This window comes from Heterocephalus glaber, unplaced genomic scaffold (genome assembly GCF_053883595.1).
Source record: "Heterocephalus glaber isolate CG9 unplaced genomic scaffold, H.glaber_assembly_v1.0 deba00001497, whole genome shotgun sequence".
Lineage (NCBI taxonomy): Eukaryota > Metazoa > Chordata > Mammalia > Rodentia > Bathyergidae > Heterocephalus > Heterocephalus glaber.
Window position 1 is genome coordinate 25,312,896 of NW_028258320.1, and position 20,215 is coordinate 25,333,110.

A 20,215-nucleotide genomic window follows, 5' to 3' on the forward strand; every position below is an offset into this window, starting at 1 on the left:
CCCCTGACCCACAGAAATTATGAAGGGTAAGAGTGACTCTAAGACACAGACTTTGGAATAATTTATCAGGCAATAGTAGATAATTAATACACCGACCTTTAACATGGAGCCACATTTACACACTGCCAAGTGACAGTGAAAAAAATTCTGTGAAATAAGGTGCTAAACACCAGTTTCAACTATGCCTGAAAAGTAGATTACTTTCTACTAAATAGATGAAAAGCAAATGGGAAAATGCTTCATGCAACTGCCTTAACCTGAATCATCTGTCTGTACAGGATATCTTTTATTTTGGGGCTATCCATAGACATTTACAAGAACTGTTTAACAATGTGAGTATATTTTTCAGGGTAGAAGGGGCAAAGTAAAATATAATCTCACCAAGTAAAATTAACTTTTATGTTTTACTTTTTCTAAGCAACTAGAGAGAAAAGGGCCAATCTTATTGTTCTCTTTGTCTCTGCCACAGTATCTTAGTACATGCTAATAAATGTTCACTGAATTGAATTGAATGAAACATAGAAATCTTATTTTTTCAAAAGCAATATTATATTATGCCCTTAGTGACCACAGAAGAATTCCAAGCCTCATCTCTCTCTCCCTCCTTCCACATGTTCAAGATGCATCTTTTAAGGTCCCCTGGCACACCTGACCAGTTAGAACTGTGCTGCCTATAAGCACAATCTGCAGGTCTTATGTACATACAGCCCTACAATATCTGCAGCCAAAATTGAGGCAAAGTTTCTCTTTGCTAATATCAAGAGGTAAAAAAGGTACAAAAGGGCCTTTAAAAATAAGGAAAAAAATTTAAGGCAACTGAGATACCTCAATATTCTGACATGCTGAGAATGTTTTCACTCCACTGCTTTGAGGGGTCATTTAAGGAATTCTGGGGGTCAGGAGTGATTTGAACACCTGCTTGGCTGTCTATTGAATTACTGATCTAGTAACATCAAAAATATGGAGTGAGAAACAGGACCTATAGTGTAAAGAAAAAAAGAGCCTGTTGGTAATTTTAAAAGACACTACCGTTTATGTGACTCATAGAATTTGCGTTAGAAAAACAGCTTCAGCCCTTTTTAACTAGAACCTTCTTTTCTCCTGCTCAGATAGTCAGGGATGCATGTTTTACAACAGAATAAATTGTTGCTGAACATGTATTCAGCCGGTAGGAGCAAAAAACACAATTAGACTATTATGGAGAATATTCGCAAGAATGGAACAGATTATTTCATTTAAAACACAGAAAATTCAATTATTTTCTGTATTTATAACCCATGTACTTTGGAATAATTCAGTGAGAAGACTGAGTACTACAGCAGTATTTTCATCTGAATTCTAGTAATCTGATATACACTGTGGGATTAGCCCAAAGCAAAAGGATTTAATGGCCCAGTGGGCAGTCCCTATTTTGGAGATCCTTCTAAGATCCCCCAGCCGTTTTGGCTGAGTCTCTTCCCTTTATATTCTTTTGCTGATGCTTTTAAAAGAGTTGGACTGGAATATATCACCCCCCAACACATACACACACACACACACACACACACACACACACACACACACCACCACCACCACCACCACCACCACCACCACACCGTCACCACCACCAAAAGTAGAGGAGGGAGAGGAGCCAATCAAGGGGATGAAACAAATTTACAAATTAGGGGTGTTTTAAGGACAGGAAATAGGAAGGGCTTTTAAAGAATGGAGGGAAAGTGGGTATATTTAAAATAAATTCAGTGTTTTGCACATTCGGTAGATTAGCACCAGGCTTTCTGGTGGTTGCAGCATAAAAGAGTGGGAACAAGGGAGACTTGGGAAGCAACAGGTTTGAGCTGGCATGCTGAGAAAGGACATCTGGAAGGCAGGTTTTGTCTATTGTCTCCACCATCCTCCCCTCTCATTTTATTCTGTTGCAGCCAATGGCAGAGATGGCCCCCTAAAGCTCCTTTAATATCTAAGTGGAATAGAATAGAATGGGTTGAGGGTGTCCCCTTCACAGTCACTTTAAACCCCAAGCATGGATCAAAAACTTTGAACCTAACTCAAGAAAAGTCTCTTGGGATGAATGGAGAACCAGGAACTTTAACTCTATTTAAAATGATAGTTTTTTTAGTTATTGTTTGAAAAACAATAGTCCAATGACTCAAACAATAAATTACTTGTTAAGGAGCTATTAACATGTTGTCTAGCACCACAACAGATTTCAAAAGTGAGGATTTGGCCCCTCACCAGGAAGGGCAGGGTGGATGAGTAGCAACTGCTAAAGCCCAGGATAAGCCAGGTTCTCAATGGCCATATATATCCTGTCTGATATCTCAGTCCGGTGATATTAACCCATTTCACAGATAAGAAGCTAAGACGCCAAAGAGATAAACCAAGTAAGCCAAGATGACACATAGCTACCGACTGGCAGAGTAAATATTCACACTTTGTTCCATTAGGCTCCAAGACTAAGAGTTTATAACAAGAAAGAGAAAACAGAGATGTGAAATTATTAATCAGCACTGCCTTCAGATTCAAGTCCAAATGACATACCAGACCCCCTGAGGTCTGGTCTGTCTGTACTGCTTCCCATTAGATTCATCTTCTCTTATGAAATCCAGCCTATATCCAGTACTGCTATGTCTTTCCTTCCCACTTGTCTACTGCTTTCCTTCTGCCTAGGATCTCCCCTCCCTCACTCCCATTCACCACAAATCTTAACCCTTGAAAGCCCTAGTACTTTCAAGACCCCCTTCTTCCTGGACACCTTCCAGATGGGCTGGAGGCCACCCTTAGATTCATACACTTCTTTCCATTCCTCAATCCCTGCACCCTTCCTTTGGCCTGAATGTGGGTCTCAGGGCAAAGTCCAGCTCTTTTTGTACATCCATTCCTGGCATCCCTCCATATGCTGGAACCTTGTTACAGAGAATGTTGAAAGCTTGATTCTACCTGGCTCTTCTCACCCTTTTTTCTGCTGCCTCTTTAGGACCAGCAAGTTCCTTCTGCTTTAATTACAGACAATGGGCCAAGTAGGAGAAAGTTTAAAACACTGTAACAGTCCAAAACTTTGCTCTAGAGATTGCAAGGTAGTAGTAGCCTGTGGGCTACATCTGTACTGAAGATGTGTTTTGTTTGGCCCACAGAGAGTGTTACTAAAATTGGATTTGAACAGCCAACTAAAATTATCCCAAAATCTAGGTTTCTGGCTCCTTTTGAAAATTGGAAAGATTTGGTAATGGCAAAGGACAATCTTGCCTGCCAATGATAGGCAGGACTGAAGAGTAACATTTTAGAGGGTGCCTCCAGAGAGTCTTGGAGTCCCCAGTTGCTCTAAACATCATATTGCATGGCTCTATCATTCACTGGTCTCACCCATCTCGACCAATGGGCATTCATATGTTCCACTGTTCCATGTTCGTCTTTCCCTAGAGAGCCAATGGAAGGCCTCTGGAAGGAGGGTGGCTTTGAAGAGGGCCTTGAAAGATGGGCACACCTGTTGTGCAGCTTCACTTCATAGAGCAAAACCTCCACTAGTTTGAACACCTCTTTCTGGATACCCCTGTTTACTTGTAAACAGGCAACACAATGTTTCTGCCATGTGCCTTGTCTGCACTGTGGAATCAAAACAGCTTAAGTTCCCATTCAGTCTCTATCTTTTACCTGATGGATGAAGTTGGAAACATGCTCCAGTGACCTAATGGCTCAAATTACCCTTCTGCCAAATGGAGATGACTCTAGAACCTACCTCAGAGTAGTACTGAGGAGTGAGTAGTAGTGAGGAGTGAATAAAAAATCACATTTAAGCTGGTAACATCTAATTTTACTACTAACTTCAATAACATTATTTCAGACCAAGAATCAGCAAATGTTTTTTGGAAAGAGCCAGGTAGTAAATATTTTAGGTTTTGTATGTCAGTCTCTGTTGCAACAATTACTCTGTCACTATAGTGAGAAAGCTGCAGGAGACCTAGTAAATAACTGGGTGTAGCTGTGTACCGATAAAACTATTTACAAAAACAGGCAGGAGACCAGATTTGGTATATGGACCTCAGTTTTGTTTTCTAACATCTCCACAGCCAAACAGTATAAACCAACTCTGAAGATGTTATTAGTGGTCTAAATGATATCTACAATAGATGTCTCCAGTGGTCATCTCTGACCTGGTCACTGGATTCGTAAGGCCAGGCCAGAATTCATCTTGCATGTACCTTGAAGTCTCTTCTCAGTCTCCACTCCTTAATCCATTTAGAACTCAAGTCAAATGTGATTTCTTCCAAAATACCTCCTTAGATCTTCTCACATGACCAGGCACTGTTGTCATAGGTCTCTGAATTTTCCCTTCATCATACTGACCACACCACAAAATCACTCCTTTTTTGTGTGTGCTATTATGTACGTCCCTGAACTGTAAGCTCCATGAAGAACCTAACTCATTTTCCACTTCTGTCTCTCCAGGACCCAGCACTGCATACCAAAGGCACTCTGACGGCACAATGACTGAGCCTTTTCCTCTGTGAAATGTGAGAAATGGACCTGGTGGGGACTAAGAAGCCCTCTAAATTTTATTACACAGTACATGGTACTACTATTGATGTGTCGATATCAGTCAACCGTCAACTGGGCTTTGAGTTCCTAGAGGCTCAAATGAAGACCAGATCAGTATACAATAAAGTCGCAATGATCAGAGTTCTTTGATCTTCTTTTTTTTTTTTTTTTTTGGTACCTGGGATCGAACTCCGGTCCTTGTGCTTGTGAGGCAGGCAGCGAAACCACTGAGCTAAATCCCCGGCCCCCAGAATTCTTGATATATTCTAAAGTTGTAGGTTACTACAAGGAGACATAAAGTTCTGGTAGAACTGTGAAGAACCTGGGTTTCAATTTTGAGTCTGAATCTCATCTACACGTTACTTTCAACAAATCACTTGACTTCTCTCGGTCGCAGATGCATCATCTAAAAAAGTATGGACATGCCAAAATGCTACCAACCTTATAGAATATTTGTGACAATTAAATGAGATATTTAATTTATATATGAATGCATCCACAGTGACACATAATAAAACTCAATAAAAGAAAAATGTAGCTTAGACTCCACTGAAAGATGGAAGTTCTACAGATAGCTTTGAAACAGAGGAAGATGAGGCATTTTCTTTGGCTTGTGAATACATAAAGAAGGGAGGGAAAGTACTCAAGAAACATGAATATGAATCTAAGACCAAGATATATGGAGATGGTTTCCCCTGTTTTATATACAAAATTTGCTCCTCCCTCCTTACAATAGGAGAGTAAATAAAACTGAGAATAGAAAATCCTTGTCTGTGTATTAGCCATTGAGTGCACTATTGTAGCCCTAGCATGTCTGTGCAAATCTGACACATAGAAGGTATCTGGTAAACATATTTGAATGAATGAAATGGTCTATGAATATCAGGTGTTGACAGTGATGTTAATTCTGTTTGTCATCCAGATTTTATCAACCTTTTGGCAAAACTTTTATTGAGCTAATATAAAAATTTCTATCAGAGGGCCCTCCTGGCTTCAGGAAAGATTATAGAAGTGAAGGTAAGGTCCAGCGTGGAATAATGAATATCAAGCGAGCTTTCTGTGTCATCACTAAGTAGCTTGTCATTCCAATAAAGTCTTAACTCTCCAGTAGTGACTCTAAAAGTGATGTCCTTGTAGGGTACCATCCACAAGTACAAAAGAGGGCACTGGAATGACCACCCCTGAGAAAACCTATGGGAAACACTTGCCTACTTTCCTGACAGCATAACTTTAAGAGAGTAATACCTTCCTTGAAACAGCTGAGCAGACCACTGTGTGTGAGGATGCTGAGTTCTAGTTCTCCTTCTGTGACTTGGTAGCTCTGAGCATGTACCCAAGTCTTTTCTGGGCTTGAGGCTCTGCATCTATTAAATAAAGAGGTCTGGGCTCACTGTCTTCAATTTCATATATCATGAAAGTCTATTAAAATGTCCATGGGAAATTAGACAAGAGCCTTTATGTTAAATAACCATGGCAATTCTTCTTGATCATCTTTATGAAAAATGCCAAGGGACTTCAAGCTAGTCACACCTAAAACCAAAAATGTCTGCAGCTGGCAGAGCCAGAGGCACCAACTCCAAAGGATAAGTCAACTTACCATTCAGAAGAAGGTCTCTGGGGACAGTATTAGTGACCTCTGCATGACCTTCATTGTCCTTTGCCTCATATCAACATTCTTTTATCCACAATGTAAATTTCCAACCTGAATCTTACCGAAGTTGGGTAGTCATGGAAGAAAAAAAAACCCACTAAACTTGAGACTAACATTGAGGAAAGTCTGTGGACAAGGTAATGAGTAAGAATACTTTCATGTTCTGACATAATATGTGGTTAATTTGCTTTATTTCTAATGGTACACTGCACTGAGCTTCAAGGAATACAGGCAAGCACAGTTTGAACCAAGAGAAAAGAGCATTCAGAGGGAGCTGAGGACAAACTCAGTGACAAGCGATGAGATGGTCACTTAGCCTGTTATCCCTGGCATGCAACCTTCCTGCATATATGCGTATGTATGCACATGTATATACACTTGTGTATTATTTATACATTATATATACCTATTTTATTTTTCATTTTTATTTTTTCAAGCTTCATTGTGAAATAATTGACAAACTAAAAAGAACATAATATATGTTTAAGGTGTACAGCATGGTGATTTGATATACAAATACAGTGAAATGAATACCACAGTCAAGTTAATTGACATCCATCATTTCACATAGTCACCATTTTTGGGGTGATGAGAACACTTAAGATCTACTCTCTTAACAAATATCAAATGTAGAATACAGTGTTATTAACTATAGTCACTGTGCTGCACGTGAAATCCCCAGAACTTATTCATTTTATAACTGAGAATTTGTACCCTTTGACCAATATCTCCCTATTTCCCCCACCCTATATAAATATATTTTTGAAACATACTTCCTTCTTAAAAAGAATACACAGAATTAGTGCATTTAAGTTATTCGCCCTCAGTTCTTTGTCTCCAGTTATAATGTGTTCTTTTGTGCTGGTGAAACAACATGTACTTTAATTAGCAAATATCTGTAAATAATTTACTTGCTTTTCAAACATAACAGAACAATGGGGTCAGTTTTCACATACATTCACCAAGCATGCATCCTGGATCTTAAGCCAGACTCTCCCATTGTTCAATAACTGTATCAAGCTCTCTCATTCTTGCTGCCCTCCTCTGTGGAGGCTGGGGCTAGGGAGCTAGAAACCTAAGTTTTACTAACAACATCTCATTTTGCAAGACCCCAGACGGCAAGAACAGAGAGCTGTCTAGCAATAAGGAAGTATGCTGCTGAGGGTGAAGGCAGAGGAGTAATGGCTGCAGGAGGCAGGCACTCTTCTGATCTCTCTAACCCCCAGCCCCTGACAGCAGAAGCCAGAAAACACAGGGCACAACACACAAGGTCTATGAATCACAGAAACTCATCTAGGGTCTGCAGGGTTAAAACTGGGCGCAGCGCATGCAGTGCAAAGAAAGATGTTAAATCAAATGAGAATGACTGCTCCAGGACTGGAGGCACTATTATTTTGAATAAGATTGAAAAGGCCAGAAAAAGCAATTCAAAAACATTTCAATTATGTATTTCCCAGAACTACATCTTTGAGCAACTAATGCAAATGTTACCATCGTAATAAAACTTCTTCCCACATAAAAGCATATAAAACAGGTTGAACAACATATACTTTATATATCATATGCATATTTTTGACTATTAATAAAAAATTCAAAATCTATGTATGGTTTACTCTCCTAAGCAATACAGTAATTATGATTAAGGGACAAGCAGCACAAAAAGAGCCAATTTATCTTACTCGTGCTCAGGAATACTATTGTGTAACTAAGCAACTAAAGACAAAATATGGTCTAATTAATTCACTCCTATGCTTATTTAAAAGACACAATTAGAACATTTTTATTTTCCAGCTTGCACAGTAGCTCAACATGCTTGAGGGTGTAGAAAGCAAAGCCTATTATTCTCAAAGACAAGAGTTTAATGTTTAGTGCCACTGATCAGGCTTGGAACTCAACTGTGGGGAGAAAGGGGTGTTTCACAGCCTGGGTGTGCTGGGAGTCACGGGGAAGGAAGAGGGGGATGTTTATGGGGTCACTAGATTGACTAGAAATACTTGGCTTCTGCTGCCTCTTTTGCTTACAGGGGCTCCAACGTGAAGATGAGACTCTGAACTTCATAGTCAATGTGCAAAAGGTCATACACCACTGTGTCTGCACCCAGCCACAAAGATCCTACAGAAAATTCACATAATTAAACCACCCTTCCTAGTCTGCATGATAAATGTCAAATATCCATCTTTAACGCCAATAACAGTGCCTTTGATTTTAAAAGTAGAATTAATTTACGCAGTGTGTGCAGGAGATTGATGCCGTTAGCATGATTCTAAAGCACCCTTTCAATAATCATCATCATCTGCATGTTTGAAATGTGTTGTCAATACTGATGCTCACAGCCCAGGATATGAGTGACATTCCTCAGAGGGCCAAGGCTCAGGTTCTACTCTCCAGCAACACAGCTAGAATCATAGTGTGGTTGCAAAAAAATCATCTTTGTGCAAGAGCAGGTGAGCAGATTCTTCAAGAAATGCAGGAATCCATGACCACATCTCTGAGAGGAGAATGAATCCTTAAGCCAACAATCAATAAATTTGTTTTAAATTTCTTTAAAAGCCAAGCCAACAAGTAATCACTAGCTACAATATTATTCTGAGTAGAAGATGGCAAATATCCAAGTACCCTAGCTATAAAAAATGACAAGTGAATGCATTTGATTCGAGCAATTATAGTCTGGATATTGGTTAAAACTAGACTTTGATAAATGAGCTTGAGTCATATATCACTAGATGCCACTACAAACAATGGTGTGCTTTATTAATAATTAATAATGAAATATTTACATGTGCAGACTCTTGTACTTCATAAAAATAACACTTCCTTAGTATGTGCAGTCTAATGTCAGTCTAAATGTCAAGAGAGGTTTTAATTGCTTACAATTTTGAGTCACTACTAAACATGCGGCCTTGTTAAGACCATCAGCCTGAAAAACGTGATGGCCCCATGAACTGCCAGTCAATCACCCAGGTGAGGAGGGATTCTTCTTTCCAGAATTCTAGGTTTCACAGGTGCTACCCCAAAGCCCTAGATTCTAGTGAGTTGATTGCTGAAGACTGTAAAAGTACCCAAAAAGGTAGAGATGGTGGCTCCAGTCTGATTATTCAGCCCTAAATATTTGCTCATTTCTTTGATAAGTGCTACTAAAACATCAGTTCACATGCTTTCACATCCTATGGTGCAAAATGGCTAATTTATTTTTATATACCGGGGATCGAACTCAGCACCTTGCACTTATGAGACAGGCATGGTGCCATTGAGCTAAATCCTCAGCCCAAAGTGGCTAGATTTTAAGAAGGAAGGAAGGAAAAAGTGTAAGTTGGGATGCTAAACTCATCTACATGTGAGTGACCAATCGTGGGCTTCTGCCAGAAAGAAATTGGGCCAATCTTCAATGCAAAAAGACATTTTAATTGCATTGTTCAGTCACTCAGTACCCACTGAGTAACACTGAATATTCTGAGGGACACAGAACTGACTAGAACAAGGTGAAGGAAAGGAACTAGGGGAGCTACAATAGAGGGCAGGATGTATCAAGTACATGAAAGGTGAAAATCAACTATTGGGTTCTAGGCTGTCTGAGAGCAGGGATTCCTGTCTGTCTCGATCATGCTGTATCCTTAGGACCTAGAATGGAATCTAGCACTCAGCAGGTGCTCTACATATGTGTGTCCAGTAAATGAGAATTTACAGATGAAGATAGTGCTTTCTATTCTCCAGAAAGATCACAAAAGCTTGCAAGTAAATAGTGATTGTAGTTACTGTCAACTTTAAGAAATGTAGGTGGCAAGTCTGATGGCTCTTCTGTGACCGATGTTTGTCCATGGGTGTAGTCTGTGAGCTCCTTGAGGGTAAGGACCATTCTCCTGCACATCTGTACTCTAGTGCTCAGCACATAGTAGGTCATTAGTCAACATCTGAGGAAGTAAAGGTTTTCCAAAACCATGCTGATCACAAGCCTTCCTTTAAACATATATTACATGTACTGTCAGCACAATTCACTCACTTGTTATACACTGTCTTATATTGTCTTTCCATTTTTAAACATGTGTTGATCTCATCTCTTCATTAAGATTGATAAACTTCTTGGGAAAAGGGGCCAAATCACCAACTGTTTTGCATCAATCTCTTCACCTAACAGAGTGCTAAGCACATGGTTAGCACTCAACAAGTAGTTTTGATTAACTCAAGATAGACAATACAGATACTGGCTGGAGATACTAGCTATATAAACACAGTTTAATGTATTTTACTCATTCTTAAATTTAATGCCCCAGACTCGGTGTTGAAATAGTCTGTATATATAAATGTTAATGATATAATATTAATGTTAAGTTAATTCTTCTATTACTGGTTCTTGCTCTAAACCAAAAGGAGAAGTGGGCTGGGGTACAGCACATGCTTAGCATGTGTGAGGCCATGGGTTCAACCTCCCACCCTCCCAAAAAAGAAAGAGGTGCGTGATCATGTACCTTCTTTCAAATCAACCCTATAGGCCAGAGGTCAGCAAGCTTTTTCTGTAAAAAGCCAGGCCAGATAGTAAATATTTCTATTCTGTTGGCCATATGGCAACCATCAACACTACACAACTCTGCTGTTGTAGCCTAAGGTTATAAACAATACATTAAAAAAAAAAAGAGTGCAGCTACATTCCAATAAAACTTTATTTACAAAAACAGGCAGTGGGCCAGATTTGGCCCTCAGGCCTTGGTTGGCTGACCCTTATTACAGACCAAAAATTTCCTCCACAGAACTCCTTCATTCTCATCCTAATTCTATGAGGCCTTCCCAGTAGAGAGTTAAAGATGTTCCTTCTCTAAAGTTACTACTAAAAATAAATGATAAGTTATAACTGCAACCATCATTTGTTGAGTTCACATATGAACTATGCTAGATGCCAGGCTCACTTCATCATTATTTCTAACTCAGCAGAGTGTAGATCACTAAATCCACTGTACAGATGAAGAAACTGAGGCTCAGAAAAGTTAAAGCATTGTCCAAGGCTAGTGTGGTTACTTAAGGGTTTCAGAAATCTCTAAGAAATCTGCTTATAGATACAGACCAACCCTGAAGGACTAACTGAAAAGAAGGGAAAAGTCAACCCAGCCCTTCTAGATTCTAGACTGTGCCTGTCTAAACCCATGTATTATCAAATCAGACAATCTTTTAAAAAATCTCGCTCATCCAGTGGACAGCATACTTCAGTAGCAAAATGCAAATCTGTAAGAAGCCTCCTAATTTGGTGATGCAGCTAAATCCAACATAGAGGAAAGACAGCCTGAGGTAAGTGGATTTAGACGGCCCTATGTCCTAGGATACTAATTAAAGGGCCACCCTCTCAGAGAAAGGCTTTTTTCAGTAAGGTCCACAGGAATGGTCTCAAACCTCAATGAGAACAATAATGCTAATGTTAATGATAATGACCACAGCTAATCACCACTGGAGTGTCTCCTATGTTTCAACTTAAGTTGTACACATTTTTTATGTATTAATGCATTTAATTCTTAAAATAATCCTAGCGAGTAAGTACTATGGTTCCATTTTACAGATGAAAAAACTGAGGCAGAGAGGGATTTAGAACTTGTCCATACAGCTAGAGTAGGACTGTTTAAATGTTTAAAATTCAGAATCTTGGACCCAAATCCAGAGATTCAAATTTATTTCAACAGGGGCCCTAGAATACTCATTTTTAATGATTTTAAGTACATGATGAAGCTGGTGGTGGCTAAGTGCTGTTAAAAGTCCTGAATGTATACTAGAATCTAAAACATTCAGGTATGGTGATCTTAATTCCCTTGATATCAATGGCCTAGCCATCCATAAATTCACAGTTTCAGGCAACTGGTAAACCTGTAAAACCCAAGTCAAGGTAGGTCAGGCTGAAATCCAAGCCTGCACATCCACCTATTTTAAGAGAGTGTATTGCCAATAGATTAAGCACTTGGCAATTTTAAAATGAATGTAATCAGAAGTTACCCAGTAACAGAAACAATTACCCGCCTACTTTGCCATTTTCCTCCTCTGAAGAGCTACTGGTTAAATGTGGCAATTGTGAGTAATTATTAAAGACAATTATCTCCTTGCACATGGCCCTGGTATTCACTTTCATGGTAACTGAAAACAGTATTGTGATTAAGTCCAAGGACCTTCACATAGACACTAAAGTTATTATGTTTTGTTATTGTTTATAAAGGTAAGACCACTATAAGCATGACTCCTTTCTATTTATTGATCTGAGCACTTTACAATATGTAAAGCACTTTTACCCATATAATACCTCTTGATCCTCACAACAATCCACAGTCATTCTTACTATTGTTCCCATTCTATAGGTGAAGAAACTGAGGCTTAAAGTATTTATAATTTTTCAAGGTCAAACAGCAAGTTGAAGAATCAAAATGTGCTTCTTTTTAGAATACTTTTCTTCAATAGCAGTGGCCAACATTGGAAATGTAAGAAGACAGCAGTGTACATAAGTATGCAAAGCATATCCATTAAAACTAATCTTAAAATGTAAGGATTATTAACTATTAATATATAACTTATTGTTATATACCACTGCCTAGAATTAGCTGAACTTTATGGAATAAGAATTGTTTCACTATCTAAATACCTGGTGAGCACTGGCAAAGTTGGTTGACTAGTCACAGCTCTAAAATGTATACATTAGTACTTGCTTCTATAATCTAATATACATTCAAGCTCTGGTTTCAAAGATAAATTTCACTGGAAGAAAAACCTTGAAGTTAAAGGAGGCTTGGGTTCTAGTCAAGCAACTTGTAACAAACCACATATCCTTTCTAGTCTATGTCCTCATCTATAAAATGGGTATACAAAGTCCTGCTTTACCCAGCCTCCGACCATGATTGGAAAGATCAATGAGAAAAATATCCCAGAAAAAGCTCTCTGCAAATCATAGCAAACCACACAGGGACGCTATTTCTAAACTTGCACAATGATCATTTTCCTGCTTTTAGAACTGACGTCTTCACATTTCAAGAAATCATATAAAGGCAGAATGATTCTCTTAAACCAAAAAAGCATATTGAGTCCTGGCTGTCCTTTCGAAATGGATGCTGATGTCAGCTCAATCAAGAAATTATTAACCTCCATTTGGTTACTTAAAATAAACTGTACTGGCTGATTAAATGTGCTGAACATTTTCTCCAAGTAACAGTGAATATTACCAAGAAAGCTTTTTCTTTTGGTCACACATTGCAAATGGCAAATGCATCATTCAAAACTATTTAAAATCAATAATAAAAATCAGTTCAATGTATACAAACAAGTTAATGGAGTAAGTGAAAACAAAGCAAATTTCTTAATGAGAGGGCCCTGTTGCCCCCTCTAGGTGCCAGCGGTAAATGCTAGTTTCTGTACTCTCCTCCAGAGGAGACTGCTGCTGCTATTCTGCTAATGAATGAGTAACTTAGGCCAGGGGGGAAATGACATCACCAGGGTGGAAAACCAATCTGCATTGGGAAACTTTCTACCTGCTTTACATTTGTCATAATTATTTTGCACAATGCAGTCTGTATTTGCATAATTTTGAGGCGTGTCATTATCTCGATTGAAAATTGTTTTAATATGGCTGAATAATTCACAATGACATCAGCCAAAGTCCTAATGAAATATACAAGTATAATCATACTGCTAATTACCAGCAGTGTTAGCATTAAAAAACAAATCATGCATAATATTAGAGGATGTATATGCAGCTGAGGATTATAAATAGAGCCATCTCCCTCCGCAAATCCCCTAGAGTTTACTTTTAAATGACAAGATTAATTTTCTCAGGTATGGCTCATATAGCAGTGACGAAACATACAGATCATTACAATGGTTCTCTTTCAATTCCCCACAATGAACAATTAAAAAGAGCTCGTGTATTTAAAAATATATCTATTCACTGTCAACAGTTCTAGCTGATGTAATCTTCGGCAAATATAGCTTTTATACTTAAATCAGAATTCGCTATTTAATTATACCAACAGAAATTAAAATTGGACACAGTGGGGTCAATTTGGGGTCTTTAAAAAATTATTCTAATTTCAATTCAAAAAAAGTGACTACAAAATACCCCATAAAACACTGAATAATTTCCTCCGGGGTTTAGTCAGAAGTCTATTAGGCACCAGTTCTTTTCTGGATATTTAATCCTTCCCTTTTCCAGATCACAGGCCATGTTGAAGTAATAAATTTGAAAAGCAAATAATAAGAAATCAGGAGGGGGAGGGGGAGGAAGACAGCTGCGCAGGAAAGTTGTGTCGGGGGAGGGGGCCGAGCGAGACCTTGGGAGGCGAAAGAGCTCAACCTGTTGGTAGGTTGCAGGATTTTTCACAGTATTTCCAAACAACACCTTTGTAAAATTGCAGGCAGGCATAGGGAAATGCTAACGCTTAAAAACCCCAAGCTGCCGGGGAGGCGGGGGAGGGGTGTGTGCGGGAAGGAGGGAGGGGCTTATTTCCGAAAAGGCAGATTGAGGGCGAACGTTTTGACGAACTCCAGTAATTAACCAACGTAGACCACTGTTGGGTAATTCAATCCTGGGGAGAGGGGGTGAGCTGGTGATGCCAAAAGTGCAATCAACTCTATCAGACCAGGGGATTCTGGAAGGATGAGCAACTCCGAGCCCCGGGATGAGTTAAACCGGGAACCATTCATTTAACAAAAAGATCCTCAGACCTACCTCGAAAGCTCGAGAGCCTGGCACAGAGCTAGCTGCCCTCCAAAGTCTCAGTTTGATTACCCTGCTCTCGCTTTGGCAACACAAAGCCTGGCCAGGCGGCCGTGCGCCCTCCCTCCCAGCCGCGCCCTGGGCACAGACTCCCCAAAATAGTTCCCCGGGTAGGTACAGCGGCGCTGAGGTCGGCCAGCTGACACCGGGTGCCCACAGAACTGCGGTCACACGTGAAATGACAGAGCCGAGGGAGGCGGCCGCCCGGCGCCCGGTGACAGCGGGCTCACCTCCGGCGTCCTCAGGGGAGCGCGGCCCAGAAACGTGTGGGGGGGGGGTTCGGTCCCTCCCTCCCCGCCCTCCCCGCCCTCCCCGCGAGCGCCGCTGGTGCACCGAGGACCCGCACCCCGGGCCAGGGGCGACGACGCACCCCTCCGCCCGCCCCGTCCCACAGGCCCCCCACCCCCAACCCCCGATCGCGCTGGAAGACGTCCACTCTGCGTGGAGTAATTGAAAACTAGAACATCAAATGGCTCGTCCGGGGGGGAGGGGGAGTGGGCGAGAGATAGTTGTTAATGCTTAACGTGTTTGTGCCGGTTACACGACCGCTTTGAAATCCGCCCGGGCAGATCTGCAAGTTATTTGAATGTATTATTCCAGTACCTGTCATTTATCACTTTATTCAACACGTCTTTGCCAACTCAATAGCTTTTGATCTCATTCTGCCTCCATTTCGTAATTTCCGCCCTCTTAAACATATCAAATACTTACTTAAAAAACAAAAAAGTGAACACTATCGAAACCCACCGAAAGAAATTCACCCAGTCCCGACCCAGGCAGACACGAAGGTAAATTTTCAAAAGGCAAAATATATAAAAAGCATGTGATGTTCAAGCGGCAATAGAAAGAAAGCGAACGATCTCTCTTTCTCTCTCTCTCTCTCTCTCTCTCTCCCTCCCTCCCTCCCTCCCTCTCTCTCCCTCTCAAATACACTCACACAGATCTTGAACAAAACCCTTCTCGAACAAGTTATTTGATCTTGGCTAAAATCAGCAGTTGGATCCTCTTTGTAAAGCTGTCAGCCAAACTCTGACAATGGCAAAATACTCGAGCCCCAGCTAGTGGCGCTACCCCTTTAAAAAAGGAGTCGATCCTGCTCGTCTGCAGAAGTGAATACAGTATTTTCAAGCTTGCCCTGTAATAAGCATTTCGGGGGGGGGGGTGGATAATAAAGAAAGAAGAGAGGGAGAGATAGGTTTACCACCTCGCCATGGTCGCTATTTCTGCCCTGGGGAGTGTCTTCGGGGAGAAAATAAAGTTTAGAGCTGGATAAAAGTTGCCGGCTGGTCCTTTCTTCCCACAACAGCTGGAGCTCCGCTATGCAAATCGGATCCTTTGGCGTACATCTTACAAAGAAAAAGTCGCCAAGGGACAAAATTCTTGGTTTGCCTTCAAGGTGGAATTGAAAAGCCTTGTAGAAAATGTAAGGTCCGTGCAAGCCACACGGTGAGCCGACCCACTGCAGGGGGAAAAAAAGCACCAAATAAATAATATAGCCATCAGATCACAAACATCTATTCCCAGACACATTTACATACAGACATCCACTCTTAATACAGACAAGCCCACAGATAGATCGCTGGGTGAAAAATCTTAGATCTCACAAATTTTTCTGCCTCCCTTAAAAAAAAAAACCTTCAGTCACCCCCCCCCCCGCACCCCTCCCTCTCTCCCCGTCTGAGGCGGTAAAATTACATTATGTATGTATGATCAGTGCGGAGATTTTTTTAAACAATAAAAATGATTTGGGGGGATGCAGAGGGTAAAAGTTTGGTGAAAAGTTTGTGGGGGTGTGGGTGGGTGCAGAGGTGTGGGTGAGCTGGGGGGCTGGGGGGTGCCGGGGGTGCCAGGATCGGAGAAGCGGAGGAGAGCGAAATACCTGGAGTGAGTTGGGCTCCATCTCGACGTTCTGAATTGATTGAACTCAACATTCTCTCCAAACTTGTTGGCTTGAATGGATTGCATCAGGTCCTGGCAGGGAAAAACATTCTGTGCTTTCAGCTGGCGTAATGTCTCAATATAAAACTGAGCTCTTGCCTCCCCTTCGGCATCAAAATGATTGAAAATATGACCTAATATTTCTCTGACGACTCAATTTTCAGCTCCCATCACAACTACATGGATTTCCTTCCAAACATGGGTTGATCAAATTCATAATCGGGAGAAAGGCTCCTTCCGATCTCGGCGGGAAGCGAATGGGTCAAGGAGTAAACCAGTTAGGAAGATTTGAAAAATTAAAATCCACTCTAAAATTGTGTGAAAAGGTGTTCTTTCTCTTTCTAAATGCCCCTGTTTAAGGGTATCGTCTGAGGAGATTTTTGGAGGAGACAAGGACTAGAGAGCTCCTCTGTGTATCTGACAGGACCTACTTGTATATGTCTAATATAAAGAACATTTCCTGCAGAGATTCCGGGGCGCTGCTCCTCTTTCTAATGCTCCTTAGCAGATTTGCTGTTATTAGACATGTAGATTTGTTTGATAGTTAAATTACGCTTCCTCACTGCCATGTTTTCGAGAAGTAATCTGTTAAATTATCTTTTGATGCCTATTTACATGGGAGGGAAAAGTGGGTTATCGATTATATAAACATATAAATATTAATGCATTTGTTCGCTTCGGAAAAAAAAATACTCAGCAAAAAAGAAGAAGAAGAAGAAGGAGAAGAACAGAAAGACAAGTGAGCAGTGTACACACATCTCGGGATTTTGCAAACAATATTGAACGGACAGCGACTGCATTTAGGGACTGGAACAATAAAAGATGCATGATAAATCAATAAATGCGAGCAGCGAGTCTGCTCGGAATATGAATTCAGGCTCCCGATTCTGCGTGTGCATTCTTTAATTTTGAAGTATGTACACTAGTACGTGTTTACAATGCTGATGGACGCCAAGGGCGCTCTCAAATGATAATGTGTTTATATAACCCAGCGCTACAGGAATAATATACCAACTCCTACCCCACCCCCATCTCCTCCCCCGCCAAAAAAGGGAGGGGAGCTTCCTCAATAATAGTTTGGAACTGAAAAAAAATCCATTTGCAAACTAGTTAAATACAACCAGAAATTAAGCTGTTGAAAACCGGGGGCATGAACTGTAAGACAATAAAGGCTTTAAATGTGTATATTTATTGTTCTGGAGCCCTGGAGCATTGCAAGGTTTGCATGCACGGCTATTATGCAAACACAGAGAAACTTAAGAGCGACAGAACAAGGAACAGGCACAGACTGCAAAACCCTAGCTCACTCGCTCCGACCCAGCTGCCGGTCCTCCGCCAGGCTAGATTGCATTTTCGCAGTGTTGATGTAAAATGGTGTACTCGCTTCCCCCACGCTCCCCCACCCCTTCCCCGCTCTCCTCCCACTCCCACTCTTCCAGCACCCCCATCCCACCTCCCGCGTGATTTTATTATATTGGCACCAATCTTTCCAAAGTGGGTCTGGCATGCTAAAAAAGTAAACATGTCCTATAAGAGGAATAAGGTCTGTATAGTATGACAGTTGAAACTTGATCTGTGATAAAATTACAGGATGTTGAAATTACTAGTAAGCTATTTTTAACGCTTTCGCAACGTTTCACCTCTAGTCACAGCATCTAGTTGAAACAGGATTAGTTTAATGAAAATTATATTCACATGGCTGAAGTTAATACACCCGGCAGAGCACAAATGCCTCATATTCAGTGACTTGAGGTGGAAAGACCCTCTGTGTGTATTTTTATGCCTTTTCATAATGTCTGCATCCGCTGCAGTAAGAATTAGGGCACTTAACATTATCTAAACCACATTTTTTATTCAGAACATGGGGAAGTAATAAAAGGCAAGATCTATCTCGTTTCTGTACACACACAGATAAACGAAAGAAAATGGCAGATCCTCCAATTACAATAAGTAATAAATGCCCATGCCAAAGAGTCGGTATTCTGAAAGCTGTGGAAAACTATTTTAATAATTTAAAGTAATATCACAACTCTGCACCATGGAGGACAACAATGTAACACAATTCACAGTCTCCTATCTTTTGCATTAGCCAAATTATGACTTGCACATCACTCTTCAATTATCTTCCTTGAAATTTCATCTGATCTTCCTATTTTATAAACATGGGCTATAAAGATAAATTACAGCTCTCTTGCTCTCTCTCTCTTTTTAACTTTATGATGCATACTGCAGAAGTTTGATTAGGATAACCTATTTTGTTCATTTTTAACATATGAATGGACTTGACTGAAGGGCATTTTACATAATTTTTTGAAAAATAACATGAAATACTCCTCAGCCTTCTGTTAGTCCCTGTCCTGTTAGCATAAATATATACATGCAGTTTAAGAAATCCTATATTAAAGATCTTGAGTTGCAGTATTTTGACAAGATCTTATTTGAGATCGACTCTGAGTCAGTTTCCTGTATGACCGATGCAACAGCATTTATGCAGGAAACCTCAACAGAATGCCTGAGGGTATCCCTCGATTGTGTATTAAATCTCTCTCTTAAAAAATGCTCAGCTCTTTACAGCATCTAAGCAACTTCTGCTGTCTTTGGTGCTGTAAGTCTTTAAGTGTCTGTAACCTGGTGTAACCTGGCTTCATCTAATTACAAACCCTGTTTCTATGTCTCTTCAAGGCAGGGACTCACTAGGCTGCATGCTCTTGATCTCTCTGATAACATTTTTGAGATGTCAACAATCACAGGGACCTAGGTCTGAATATTTGTGAATATCTACATTCTTACAATCAGATGAAGGCTAAATTTCAAAACTGAATCACAAGGGTCACTTTCCCATCTTTTTATAGCACCGTGAGCACCACTCCCATGAACATAATAAATCTAATAAATCAAACCTTGCTTCAATACTGTGAATGGTTTAAAAAATTACAGGTCAAAATAATTGTACCCCCCCCCTCCAAAAAGGCTCTCTATTTTACCTCTTTTTTAATATGATGTTTGATAGGCACCTGTAAATTATCTGTGTAGCAAATATCCATACAAAGAAAGTTTCAATTAAGATAAGAAGATTGTATTGAGACAGTTCTTTGAAGTAATGTAGTTAATAGCCTGTTTGATTTCTGCTTGTGAGAGAGTAATAAGGTGGATTCGAGGCTCCATCAATCACAGAGCAGATGTAAGACTTGAGACACTGACACCCAGGGGAATAGAGGCAAACTCCTGCAGTGCAGGGTCCCCGGGCTAATGTAAAGTAAATACTCATAAACAGATTGAATGTTGGAAGAAGACAATCCATTCAGGACAGTTATAATCATGAAAGCAACTGCTTTATTTATCTATAAAAAAAGCTTGTAGCTGGG

At 40.3% G+C, this 20,215-nt stretch overlaps 1 protein-coding gene across 2 annotated transcripts in view; it reads right to left on the reverse strand.

The window, feature by feature from the left end:
• Arid5b (AT-rich interaction domain 5B) overlaps nucleotides 1–17,264 on the reverse strand; it is a 178,359-nt gene extending 161,095 nt beyond the window's left edge. Inside the window, exons 1-2 of one of the 2 annotated variants that reach the window (XM_004858263.4) lie at nucleotides 16,792–17,264; nucleotides 16,117–16,371 (exon numbers count right to left, since the gene is read on the reverse strand). In XM_004858263.4, the coding sequence (XP_004858320.1) occupies nucleotides 16,117–16,371; nucleotides 16,792–16,812 (276 nt within the window). In that variant the 5' untranslated portion in view covers nucleotides 16,813–17,264. Of the gene's footprint in view, nucleotides 1–15,849; nucleotides 16,059–16,116; nucleotides 16,372–16,791 lie in introns of those variants that run through there. The other variant, XM_087184810.1, reaches the window with a different exon arrangement.
• Between the last annotated feature and the right edge of the window lie 2,951 nt (nucleotides 17,265–20,215).